Source organism: Eleutherodactylus coqui, chromosome 6 (assembly GCF_035609145.1).
Source record: "Eleutherodactylus coqui strain aEleCoq1 chromosome 6, aEleCoq1.hap1, whole genome shotgun sequence".
NCBI classification, from domain to species: Eukaryota; Metazoa; Chordata; class Amphibia; order Anura; family Eleutherodactylidae; genus Eleutherodactylus; species Eleutherodactylus coqui.
In genome coordinates, this window is record NC_089842.1 from 117,694,651 (window position 1) to 117,709,042 (window position 14,392).

Below are 14,392 nucleotides of genomic sequence, written 5' to 3' on the forward strand. Positions count from 1 at the left end.
AAGAAAAAAATATATATGATGAAGTTACTTGTTTTTCTTTTTAAAAGTTTTTTTAATACATTATATGGTATATTAAGTGGTATCATTGAAAAATTATTATCCGGCAAAAAAACCTCATGTGGCTATGTTGCTGGAAAAATAAAAAAAAATATGTTTTTGACAGTGGGGAAGATTAATATGAAAACGAAAAAAAAACTTTTTTAAGGATTGTGGTGGGAAGAGGTTAAGCATATTTTTGCCGATTGTGGGTCATTATACCTGGCCTCAACTGTAACAATGGGATGTTGATTAAGGGATTTATTTTTGTTACCATGTTTGGAATTAGGTAGAAATTCTTCCCCCTAACATGAAGACAATAGGCAACTACCTCATAGGGGTTTCATGCCCTCCTCTGGGTCTACACTGTTGGATAGTAGATTGAATTTAATAGGCTTTTTACTATGTCACCATATTTCACTCCAACTGATCATCTGTAACTTCTCAGATTTGCAAAGAACAGTGTACGTCACCAGATGTAATTGGGAAGGACGAGCCACCATCTACCGACTGTCATTTAATGCTTCTGCTATACCTCCCTGGCAATCTACCCTACCTGGGGATGATGAAGTAACCTCATTTCAGGTAAGAAGAGAGATAATCATAGTCCTTTCTGCATCTGATAAGTTCACTATAAACCACTGTTTATTGTATGTAACAGATACAAGGTATCATACTAATGGTTATGTAAACTCTCCATTGGCTAACTGTAATGGTGCAGATAGTCAAGGACTAACAGCAAGCATCCCATGACTCACCCAGTTAAAGGGATTGTTCAGGATCTGAAAAACATGGTAGGAAGCAGACATGTTTTAATTCTCTGCAATCACTTTAAAGGCTTTATCCCATGGAAAATATTGTTTTCAGTTAAATCCAGCACACAATCAAGCTTGGCTTACAGGAATGCCTCCACAACATTGCCACACTTCCATGGTCTGCCCGGTCACCAGATACATCACCAATAGAACATGTATGGGACTATCTGGGACCATCTTCTCTTCAAAATCCATACAGAAAAAAACACTATATAAAGGGCAATATTACCCCCTATACAGTGACCAGCTCTATGTAGATGCTCTGTAGACTGGTTGATTGCAGTACAGTTATATCCAATGATTATAAGTGACTTCCTCTCTGACTAGAGTTCTTCAGTTTTCCTTTGCATCTCCATCCGGCCTAGATCATCATGACAACTTCTCCTGGTTGCAACTTGTCTCTGCAAAATTTGACACATAGACATCTTTGACTCCTCAATTTCCCAGCTACCTGGTTTTGTTTTCCAAACTTCTACATAATCTTCCCATCCATAATGCCCAAGGTAATAATAATACCAGCCATAACTAAAAAAAAGGGGTAAAGATAAATGTTTTTTTTTTATTATTGCAAACAATAAAGCATATTAAAAGTAAAAAAATACCCATTTCCTGTATTTTATTAAAAAAAGTCAAAACAATAAAAACAAAAACATATTTGATATTGCTGTGTCCATAAAAGTCAAATCTAGAAAAGTAATGCATTATTTATCCCAAATTTTTGGTCACTCTGTCTTCAAGAAAAAAATGTTATAAACATCTATCAAAAAGTTATTTGCGCTTCAAAATGGTGCCAACAGAAACCATAGGTTGTCCCATGAAAAACAAGCCATCACACAACTATATCAATGAAAAAATAAAAAAAGTTATGGCTCCCAGAAGATGGCGGCAGAAAATAATCCTGCAAAAAGGAAAACAAGCCCTCTAACAGTTACATCGATGGAAAGATAAAAGTCTTATGATTTTATTTTTCAACATTAGATTTTTATTGAAAATATTTGACAGGATTACACACAATGAAATAGTTGTAATCCAGACAAATAAGTCTTATGATTTTTTTGAAAGTGGCGAAGAAAACAATAATGAAATATTTTTGTGGGACAACCCAAAGAAAGACAAGAAGGTCCTCCTTTGTCTTGTCCTAGTCCTAGAAGGTATAGAAAGACTATTCAAAGAAGTTTGAATAGTCCTTCTATACCTCATATACTTTACTTGTTCCTGGTTCCTTATCATATTTAGGCAATATGTGTCCCCCACTCATTGACATATGTTCATCCTTGACCAATTTGACCCACTTGATTGAAGTTTCACACATAGGACACCACAAAGCACTGTTCACACACACTGAACACGGAACAGGACTGCACATACAGCACGTGTCTGGCCACTCGCACAGACATACCACATACGTCACTGTTTACACCAACATACAGAGTAACACAACTGTGTGGTTACTGTACCACACACTACACAATGCACGCACCCCAGACCACAAGGAGGGGAGGGATAGCAGGTGTCCAGACCATCTTCATGGGAGGAGAGAGGGACTCTACAGACAAGCATGCACCACACCAGAACACATGGAGGGGAGAGACAGCAGGTGCCCAGACCATCCTCAGAGGAGGAGAGAGGGACACAACAGACAAGCATGCAAACACCAGCACTGAGTGGGCTCAACACAGAGTACAACAGTAAAGCACTAAAATGATCAGCAATCTCTCACAAGAGTTTGCTTGTATTTATCTGCTGCAGACCAGGGGGATTGGCTGGTGAAGAATACCACACCCAGGCAGCTCAATTAACCCCTACCTGTGAAGGTGTGCACAAGGAAACCTGTAGAACCACAGGTCCCTGACGTACAACCTCAACAATTCCTTTGACATGTTTGGGTTTCACTGTTGATAAATTTAGACAAAAAGTTAGCAAACCAATTCTTCTACTGGTTGTTGTTGGCTCTATCAGGCAGTGGAGGGTGAAGCTTGGGTTAAGACTTCTCATATATGCCATCATTGATGACAGTGAGATCATTATGGGTAATCAGGGCCATTTCGAGAACACCCTTGAATGCCTCAGTGTATGTGGCTAGCATCATTGTATCTACTAATTCACCTGTTAAAAAAATGTAAGAAGTCTTGTTTGAAAATACAATAATGTTTTTGTTTCTTCCTTAAGGCCGCCTGCAGACGGCCGGGTCGGATCCCGCTGTGAGAATTCTCGCAGCGGGACCCGACCCCAGCCCCTGCAGGGACCAGCGCGGCACTTACCTCTCCCGCGGCTCCGGCTCTTTGATGTGCCGGCCAGCCGGCGCATGCGCAAAGAGGAGCCAGCGGCCGGGCAGTGACAGTGTTTAGGAAATGGCATATATATACAGTAATAAAATGGGTTAATATTTGGTTTGATTGGCTAACATAGTTACTCTATGAAGCACTTATGTTTTTTTTCAATAACAAGACCCATACGCTTTTATAGAAGTACATAGATGAAAGCTGTGATTATGGGGCATGAACCCAGGGGTAGACAGTGACTGCAGATGGCCCCTGTGTAATAAGTGTGTGAGGGCCTCTCTGATAAGGGAATTCCACCTTAAATTACGTTTGACTTGTTACGAAGACACATCAGAAGATAACATTTATAGGGCCATAACCTATGCAAGATATTTGTAAAATGCTTCGCTGAACCCCAAGAAACTCCTAAGATAGAGCATTCTGAAGCCCTTTGGGACTCCCAGTTCGCAGATCCCCATCCCCCCAGTTAAAGTGGAATATCACACATTGGGCTTCAACAAAGGGGTGTATTGCACCTGTATTTGGCGGTTGTATTGCGGACATAACATCTGGCCCCCACACTGTAAAACATCCTCATTGACAGTAAACACAAAGGGTTCACAAACTTTTTTGCATACTAATTGTAGCATTTCTCCACATTCTCTTTTTGACATTTTGTACGTTATTCTTATACTTTGATTTATCTATAAATATAAAAAGGATTAACATTGAAAACAAAAACTCCTCAAAAATACACCCCGCCCTGGCAGTATTTGGCTGTGATGTGCATGTAAAGTAGTAAACCGTGAGCAGATTGAGCTTGGGGGGGGGGGGGGGGTTGATGCTCTGTGTTTTCTCATTACTAAAGACTGACATCTCTTTAGTGTTGTTGCCCGCCGGCCGCTTCCCTCCTCTTCTTGGGCTTGGAATGATGAAGTGTTACATTATAACACAGACATGTCTCCCTTGTTTAAAATAATTTTGCCATTGTGCAGACCTATTATTATAGCATCTTAAGCAGGGGTTGAAGGAAGCGCATCTACGGATGAGCACCTGAGGATTAACTTCACCGCTTAAGGACAGGCAAATGTGGCTCAAAGGATAACGATTTTCTTGGCAGAAATCTTAGACTGCAGAGCTCTTGTAAGCAGCTCATATCTTGCCAGACGTTCAGCACGATTCTGTCGAAGTGCTGATTTGCATCACTGTAGATAACACAGATGGGAAGATTGTGCCGGGAGGTAGCTTGCGCCAGTTGTGTTGTCTACCCCTGTGTTAGGAAGGAAACTGCACTTTTATAGCACCTCAGGGAGAGGGGAATCTTTCCACTTCTGTAGAAATAGGTGGACTGAGGGAGCTTTTAGGGTGCTTTTAGATTGGTCGTTCGCTCCGTTTAAACACATAGATACTTTTTTTTACAGGATCGTTCGATTCACTGTATAGGTGATTGAGAATGATTGATTGATCACTATATAAACCGAATAATTAGCGAATGAACCAACGATGATTTTCATTCTTGAATAAAATATATGATGAATGACAAGCGAACAAATCATCATTCATCGTCTGATCGTTGCCCGTGTTTACACGGAACAATTAGCGTTCAAATTCGAACGATCCAATGATTTTTTTGAGCACTTCCTTGTAAAAGTACCCGTACCCAACTCAACAGCTAGTATTTAATGGGGTCTTTGATAGCCTATTCTTAGCTATGGGAAGCAAATGGGGCTTAGTTTCAATTCCCCCACATAGACTCTGCAAAATGTATAGCTCTGTGCCTGATAAATATTGAAGGGGTCCCTTTAGTCAGATCATCGTGGGAGCGCTACGAGCTGGTAGCACACCATTCTAATATTGATGCTTAACCTATGGTTAGGCGATTAATATCAGATCAGTGGCACCCTATAATCCTAAATATTGGCCACCAATATCATGGTCCCATAAAACTCCTTTAAATAGCATGTATACTTATGCAACCAATTGTTTTAGAGCTCCAATATATCTAAAAGCAAGCAATTCTACAAATATTCTTGATAAACGTATTTCTTAGCACTTTATATACACAGCTCCTGAGCAGACTGATATATCTCCATGGTTAGATACAGATGTAACAGAATTTAACTTGTTTATGATAAATTTCTGCAACAACGTATGTTTTTTAAGCCATGTAAAAGCTATTGGGGCACATTTATAAACAGCTTTACAGCAGTTTCTGGCATAAAATAGTATAATTTTTTGCACAAGTGGGTATTTGCATAAAAATAAGCAACTTTTCTCCTTTATGTGTTGGCTCGGACACCTTTTTCAAAAAAGGGTGAGGCTTGCTGGGAGGGGGTGTGGCCAACCTGGACCCACTCTTAATGTTTAATTTACGCCGGAAACTGGCAGAAAATATATCAGAATTGTACGCCAAATCGGACCTGGTGTGCATTTCTGACTAGGCGCACAGAGGTGCCACAATATGCTAAATACCTGAAGGGGCCTTCACCAGCGTGCCAGGGGAAATTATACTAAGTCCAGCATTACTCCACCTGCCAACTCTCCTTGCCAACCTACAGGCACTAGAAGAGGGGACACATATAAGGCCTCAGTCAGATGGGCGTTTTTTCACGCGATTTGCGCATGCGCATGCGTCCGGCGATTTTTTAAAACCATTGCTTTGCAATGGTATCAGACACATGAGCGCTTTTTATGCGCTCGTCCGATAAATTATAGAACAGAAATCACAGATCGCACCTATCTGCGATCTGCGATTCCTGTTCTCTTCTCTATATGCGCTCAATGGGGCCGGCGGCAGCAGCGCCGACCCCATTGAGAACATATAGTAGACAAATCATTCTTCTCTGCCACAGCTGTAACAGGTGTGGCAGAGAAGAACGATGTTTGCCCATTGAATTCAATGGAGCCGGCAATACAGCCGGCTCCATTGAAAGCAATGGGCTGCCGGCGAGCGCGGGATGAATTGTCGGGAAGGGCTTAAATATATAAGCCCTTCCCTGCAGTTCATAAAGAAATGTGTAAAAAAAAATAAAATATATATATATATATATATATATATATATATATATATATATACTCACCTTGTATTGAATTCATGAATGGGTGTGAGTGAGACCTGCCTCTGATTGGCTCAGCGCTGAGCCAATCAGGGGCAGGTCTGACTCACACCCCCTTCACACCCACTGCAGGCCGGCCGCGCTGTACTCCATCTGCCGGGACAAGGTGAGTATATATATTTTTTTTATTTTTACACATTTCAGGATGAATTGCAGGGAAGGGCTTATATATTTAAGCCCTTCCCGACAATTCATCCTGCGCTTGCCTGCAGCTCATTGCTTTCAATGGAGCCGGCTGTATTGCCGGCTCCATTGAATGCAATGCGCTGGACAGCTCCGGCCCGTTTCTAATGAAACGCGGCTAGGAGCAGATTTTCGGGCGATTTTTTGGCCCCGGTGATGCGACTTGTGGATGCGCATCCGTCATGCGATCCGCAAATCGCGCGAAAAAACGCCCGTGTGACTAAGGCCTAAGAGAGTATCACTGCAGCATCAGAGTGTATAGGGATATCATATGTAACAGACATATATAGATGTATCAGAATTTAACATAACTTCACCAGGTTATCAAAGCTTTCTGTTCTACAGTTTATTTGCACTTTTAATTGCTTTGCAATGGGTTTGTTGTGCTATGATAAGAGAACAATAGCTTTTTCAATGGCCTGAGATAAGATAACTTGCTGCAGAAAGTTATCACACTCAAGTTGAACTTTGCTGCATCTGTAGGTCTGCATAAGAGCTGTATACATAAAATGGTAATTTTTATAACTGTAACTATATGCAAATTTGGCTCATAGATTGAAAGCAGAAGCTTACCAATATAATAGATTTGTCTGTAACTTGTGAATTGGCAAATGAAGCAACATTGGCTGATCAGTGTGCTCTTCTCTAGTCCAATCTTGTCATAGACATAAAAACCTGAAACTGCCCCAAACAGAGTTTTGTTAAAAGAAAATAAAATAGAGGGTGTCTTGCTTTGTAGTTGAAAGTTGAGTTTTTTGGGCCACCCTAATACACACCCTTGAATAATCCTAAATTTTTAGATGCTGTAGGTACAGTCCCCCCACCTCCAGCCAGGTTGGAGGACATAGAGGTTGCATTCGTACGCTGGGTCTGGCCCATAAAAAAGGCAGTTGATATAAGTTGATAGCTGGAGTAGCCCTGCTACTGATCTTGTCTTGGGCCTCCAGGTTATGAGCTATGACAAATTCTTTTATTTTATGATCTTGATTCCAATTGTTTCCCCATACACAACTCACTAGATTAAGTGGAATGTACAGATAAGGAGATGCTACATTGTAACAAACCGTTAGCAATGGTGTATATGTAATTTGTTTTGCTGTAAATGTATTTGCTAAATGCTGTTAACTTTGGGTGGAAGGAGGGGAATGAATGATGAATTCACACGAAGTCTTACAAAGCTGTAGAGACAGACAGACAGACAGACAGACAGACAGACAGATAGATAGATAGATAGATAGATAAATATGAGATAGATAGATAGATAGATAGATAGATCGATCGATCGATCGATCTAGAAAAAAATTGCATCACATATTCCTTTCAGGGTTTGGTACTGTAAACCGTAAGTAAGCAACATAAAACAAGTATGTAATAGAAAAAGCATACACCATACTGCAGGTGTGATCAAAGCATCACATGTTGGGGTTCCCTAGGAGGACTAAAAAAGAAGGCAAAAGTAAGATCAATAAAGTTTTGCTAATTGAAAGAAAAAAAATTAATAAAAGTTAAAATCACTCCCTTTTGCCATATCTATAAAAAAGAATCTAAATCATAATACAAAAATACATATTTGGTATCGCCGCGTCCATAAAAGTCCGATCTATCAAAGTAATGCATTATTTACCCCGCACGGTGAACGTTGTCAGAAAAAAATAAAGAATGCCCGAAATGCACTTTTTCAATCACCCTGTCTCCCAGAAAAAATGCAATAAAAAGCGATCAAAATATCATATGTATTCCAAAATGGTACTAATGTAAACTACAGGACATCCCGCAAAAAAAATGAGCCGTCTTACAACTATGTCGACGGAAAAATAACAAAGTTATTGCGCGGCAGAAGATGCAGCAGAAAGTAATAAAACAAATTAAATGTCTTTGAAAAAAAATCTAAGCAGTACAGAAAAAAACTATACAAGTTTGGTATTGTAGAAATCGTACCGTCCCATAGAATAAAAGTATCATGTCATTTTTGTTGCAGTTTGTGCGCCGTAAAAACAAGACACACCGAAAGATGGTGGAATATTGTTTTTTTGTTTTCATTTTACTCCACTTTGAATTTTTAAAAGGTTTTTCAGTACATTATATGGTACATTTAAAGGTACCACTGAAAACCACAACTCGTCCCACAAAAACAAGCCCTCATACCGCGATGTTAATGGATAAATAAAGGAGTTACGATTTTTTAAAAGGGGAGGAGGAAAAACGAAAATGGAAAGAAAAGGGCCACATCCTTAAGGGGGTTAAGGACATGTTACAATACGCTTGTCTGAAAGCAGCTTTAAAATCATATTACACTTGGCTACATCAGTATATGCATTGCTGATTGTTTGCCATTTACATCACATTCATTGGCCAATCAAACAGAAAGACTTCATTTATCTCTAGGTGGCACCAGAAAAAAGCTACATAATAATTAAGGCCGGTGCCACTCAGGCGTAAGCAATGGGCCTTGTGTTCTTGCACAGTTACATTCACAAAAAACATGCACCCATGCTTCCATTCATTGGAATGGGCAAATAGTGTAATTAGTTCAATATATGCGTTTTAAATGCGCAAATACGCAGGGAAGTCAAGCATGCAACAAAATATACTTATGTGAATGAACCCATTGTATACATTTTTATGTGCGTAATACGCTGCGCTAATACGTTCATGAGAATCCGACCTTAGTGTTGTTACCAAGAGATGGGGCCGTGACAGCCTTGCAGGGTCTCATTAGCACAGCATCATGTCTATGCCATGGCCAGGGTTAGAGTGTTTCTGTAGGGCTCCTTATACACAGGGCACTCAGGGCTCGTATCTGAGGGTGTCACATTGTAAATGTTTGTTTTCGTTAATCCATTGTTTAGGTGTATAAGATTCCTTACGGTAACTACACCTGGAAGCTGACAGCTTGTATGTCCACCATAGGGCTTCAGATAGAGATCTGTCCCAAGAAATGGATGATCACCTCATCAGGGTGCGACACACGAAGAGGATGGAAATTTGACTTCAGTTTCTATGCTGCTGATAAGGAGCAGTCCTATGCAAGGTAATATCACTGCCATAGTGAGCAACATCCAAAACCTGCAGAAGATGTACAGTACCACTGCCTATATCCAGTGTTACCACTAAACTGTGTAATGCATAAAGCAGAATTTACAGGGCATGTTCACTATTTGCAGTTTATATACAGATCCTAAAGTATCTACTGTACACAGAAAGTTGAGTTACTTTGTACATATATTACATTACTCATCCTGTACTGATCCTGAGTTATATCCTATATTATACTCCAGAGCTGCACTCACTATTCTGCTGGTGGAGTCACTGTGTACATACATTACTTATCGTGTACTGATCCGGAGTTACATCCTGTATTACACTCCAGAGCTGCACTCACTATTCTGCTGGTGGAGTCACTGTGTACTTACATTACATTACTTATCCTGTACTGATCCTTAGTTATATTCTATATTATACTCCAGAGCTGCACTCACTATTCTGCTGGTAGAGTCACTGTGTACATACATTACATTACTTATCCTGTAAAGATCCTGAGTTACATCTTGTATTATACTCCAGAGCTGCACTCACTATTCTGCTGGTGGAGTCATTGTTTACATACTGTACATTTCATTACTTATCCTGTATTGATCCAGTGTTACAGCCTGTGTTATTACACTCATGAGCTGGCTTATTATGGAAAACAGTCAAAATAATTATAATCGACGGACACAAATCTAACAGTTTATGTGGAAGAAGCTGTTAGTTTTTTGCTACATCAAATGACTGTTCTTGGTGTAAAGATTACACTTCCCGGAATGCAAATCTAAAGAGTTTTGTGCAGATACTGTATAAGCAGGGATTCTCAGGAGATTTCAAGTGTGAACCATGTAGAATGGTGAATGCAGCTCTGGAGTGTAATAAAACAGACTGTAACTCAGATCAGCACTAGAAAAGTATTATAATGTAACACACTTCACAACTTTATATTTAGAAGAACTCTATCTGTAAACTGTTGTTGGATTGAACTAAATCACATCTGGGTCTTACAATTATCTCCTGACATTGGCTCTCCTATCCTTCCCTCTCTAAACTCTCCCTGTCAACCAATCACTTTCAAGCATTCTTTTCCTATTGTAAAACAGAGGTGGAGGCATGGTTTGGCCTTTTCTAGCTGCTCAGGACCTGCATTACCAAAACCAGAATAGTTTAAAGTGACTTAGTGGAAAGTCAGATACAGATAACAGATTGGAGGTAGCATTGAACTTGAGCCAAGCTTTACTAATTCCCTGAAGAGGCACATGGGCATGATGGTTACAGTTATTGAGAGAAACACAAGCTTAACAGTTCTCATGTAAAGGCACAACTTTAACAAGGCTTCAACAGACGCTGTGGTGAATGCGATACTTTCCCCTTTCTGTGGGATAGCAAGTTCACAGACAAGTCTATTAATGCACAATCATATCTACAGACCTCAATATCCTCATCTCTTGTGGACAGACCTATTTTCCATTCACTGCCCCCACTTAATTCACATTCACTCTGTAATTCCTCGTTACACCTACAGAAAATTGTGAGCCCCACTTATACACAATCATCTCTAGTGCCTAAGACAATAGTCTCTTGCTCTCTGTTGGGCCCCAATCCTTCACTGGGCCACCAGTGCGATCCCGGCTACCCTCGGCAACAAGCAGGTCTCACTCTTCACCACAGCTTGCCCACTAATGATCACCAGCATGCCAGCTACTGACTTTTTATAAACTGCATATCACTGTGCCCAACATCATGGCACCATACTACACACCTTGCAGGTTATTCCCTAGCAGAGGGCCTTGTAGGATGCCCTCAGTATTAAAGGGGTTGTCTTGAGGAAGCAGTGAATTTTTTTTTTGCCCAGTCCCCCTAATTAAGCATACATTACTAAGCCCCCCTGTAAATGACTTTTCTAGCTGGTTTGTACTTACAGTTCCAGCGTTTCAGCAACTTATAAAAATTTTCCCAAGATGGCCGCCGGCTCTTTTCCCATCGCTTGCTGTAGCCCGACGTGCGCGTTCCCGAGACGCTACCAGCTGTGTCTCCCTGACAACCAGACGCCCCGCAGCCGCCGACCGGACCCCTGGATTGAACGCGGCCGACCACGGCACACAGTCACCCACTGCCAGGCAGCAGGTAACTGGCGCTAGACCCCTGACAACAGATGAAGGCCCCCCCGGCCCAGCGGCAGCCCCCCCCCCCCAGGCACAGCAACAGCCCCCCGACACAGCGACAGCCCCCCCGGAACAGCAACAGCCCCCCCCCGGCACAGCCACAGCCCCCCCGGCACAGCGACAGCCCCCCCCCCCCGGCACAGCGACAGCCCCCCCCCAGCACAGCGACCGCCCACCGGCACAGCGGCAGCCCCCCCGGCCCATCACTTACCTGGGCGGCAGGACGGCGGAACAGCTGGGCGGCTTCTCGGGACAGCTGGGCGGCTCTGCACCTTCCTCTAACAGAGGATGGTACAGAATGGCCACTCCAGCGCGCTCCCGAGTAGTGACAGCTCATCTGCGCATGCGCAGAAGAGCTGTAGCGGCGAGCACACTGAAGCGGCTCGTGCAGCGAGGAGAAGACCGGACTGCGCGAGCGCGTCTAAAAAAGCAAGCTGCCAGCGAATTTAGACGGAACCATGGAGACGAGGACGCTAGCAACGGAGCAGGTAAGTGAATAACTTCTGTATGGCTCATATTTAATGCACGATGTACATTACAAAGTGCATTAATATGGCCATACAGAAGTGTATAACCCAACTTGATTTCGCGAGACAACCCCTTTAAGCATTTAGGGCTAGTTATCCCGGCACATGCCATCAGATTTATATGGCTAATATACAGTGTAATAAACTATGGTACATAAACAGTTCAGAATAACAGTATTGCCTATACAGTGGGTGAGATGAGGGGATAATCCTGCATACTCTCATACCAATCAGAAATATATTGGACTAAATTGATGGCTATATCTGCAGAGTCATATGATATGCATTGCCCTAGATTTCCCTAAATTAGAATCCCTGGCAATCAGCTGATCCCCACAGATACAGGAGGTAGATCCTTCCAGTGATTTGATGTAATGCCTGAGGAAAACTGAGGGCTGCTTCACTTTTCTTCTGTAATGGCCATTACAGCAGAAAACAGCTATTACGTGGTGCCTATTTAGATAAATGGGCCTTCATATAAAACGTGGCCATGTTGAGTCCTCCATTGTGGTAACTTCTGATTATCTTTGCTCTCCACTCTGACGGACACTTGAACACGGGTGGATTCCGCATGCGGGAGCTTGCAGAGGAATCTGACCCTGTGCCCGGCTGGCATCCGCACGTACCTGTTTTTCTTCTTCTTTTTCTGCACTGCACATGGTCAGCGCAGCTCGCCGTCAGACATGCACAGTCCAGATTTTTTTTTTAAACTCCTGCTTTTCCTGTGGAATTTGCGGCCCGTCCGGGAAAACATACTGAAATAGGGCACGCTGCGATTTGTACTCCATGAGCGGAAATCGCATGTGATTCCTGCTCATGTGTAGGAAGCAGAGAATCTCCATAGGAAATAACGGGCAGTATTTACTGCAGATTCCCGGTACAGACGCTACTGTGGATTTCGCAGCAAATATCTGTCCTTGTGCATTCGGACTAATTGATGGGCGTCCTGAGCTGGGCTGGCCCTTTAGGCCCCCTGAACACTGTAGAGCCGGATTCCGCATGCGGAATTCCGCAGCGGAATCCGGCTCTGGCAGTAGCAGCATCCATGCGTACCTTGTCACTTTCTTATTCTTCTGTACTGCCAATGGTCCTCATGGCGAGCCATCGGACATGTGCAGTACAGATTTTAGTTTTTTTAATCTCCTGCTTTTCCTGCATCATCGCCTGGAGATGACGCAGAATCCGTGACCTTTCCGCAATGTCATTGCGGCTTGCATAGACTTCAATGGAAGCCGTCAGCACAGAATCTGCTGAAAAATTGAGCATACTGTGATTTTTTTTCCTCCGTGAGTGGAAACCGCAATTGGTTTCCGCAAGTGTGCAGGAAGAATCGATTTCTCATAGCATGCTATGGGTGCTATTTGCTCTGGATCTGTGGTGCAAACGCCCGCCAGGGATTCCACAGCAAATGTCCGGCCATGGGCAGGAGCTCTTACTCCATAATATCCATATACCCTGGTAGAGCATATTGGCAGGGTTGTCTTAATGGAGCAGCCAGTTTTAGAGCTTATTGAAGGCTGTTTTCAGTGTCTCTGAGAGAAAAGCCTATTTTGCTGTTTTTGATGTTTTTGCTGTCTCTTTGCTGTACTCTTCCGAGTAGAATTTTTCAATGTTGAATTGATAAAACATTTATAGACACTTTACAGCTTTAGAAATTACAAAGTAGAAAGCCAGAGTCTGCAGCCATTAAAGTTTTGATAGTGCTGCTTGGAATAAGTTAACATCTGTGACTTCATTAACATTAAAAAGAAATCCGGGATTTCCTGCATATCTGCCTGATGCCTCGCACACAATAAGCTTTAGTTAAATGTGCTGCAAAATTAGAGGGAATTATACTCATAAAGGGAATGGCGAGCTTAAAAAAAAAGTCTCACATACCTGTTATGGAGTTCTACTCCATAGAAGGGGGGTCCGTGGCTCAGGATCCTTATCTTTTGGCCACAGTGGAGACGGCTTACAAAGAGCATTTCCAATGATCCTTTTATGCTGGCTGAATCCTCAGCTGAATGTAACGAGAGCCGATCGACCCGCATGTCCACCAGCGCTTGTTGCATTTTCCTTTTATACTGGAATTGGCTTATGGGGACAAACAATACAATCGTTTGTCCCCATAGGTCAGATATACATCTTCCTGTTCACGCGAAAAGATGTACCGCCATTCAGCAAACATCTTTATATTCACATCAATTCTCCAATCAGTGTATGGTCGTTTGATCATTCGTCAGTTGATCGTTGGCCCCTTTACATTGCCCAATTGGTGGG

The 14,392-nt window shown here is 42.2% G+C and overlaps 1 protein-coding gene across 1 annotated transcript in view; it reads left to right on the top strand.

The window, feature by feature from the left end:
* Nucleotides 1-14,392, top strand: part of DISP3 (dispatched RND transporter family member 3) — a 127,106-nt gene that overhangs the window by 86,837 nt on the left and 25,877 nt on the right. Inside the window, exons 12-13 of the mRNA XM_066607453.1 lie at nucleotides 485-621; nucleotides 9,261-9,442. Of these exons, the coding sequence (XP_066463550.1) occupies nucleotides 485-621; nucleotides 9,261-9,442 (319 nt within the window). The remainder of the gene's footprint in view (nucleotides 1-484; nucleotides 622-9,260; nucleotides 9,443-14,392) is intronic.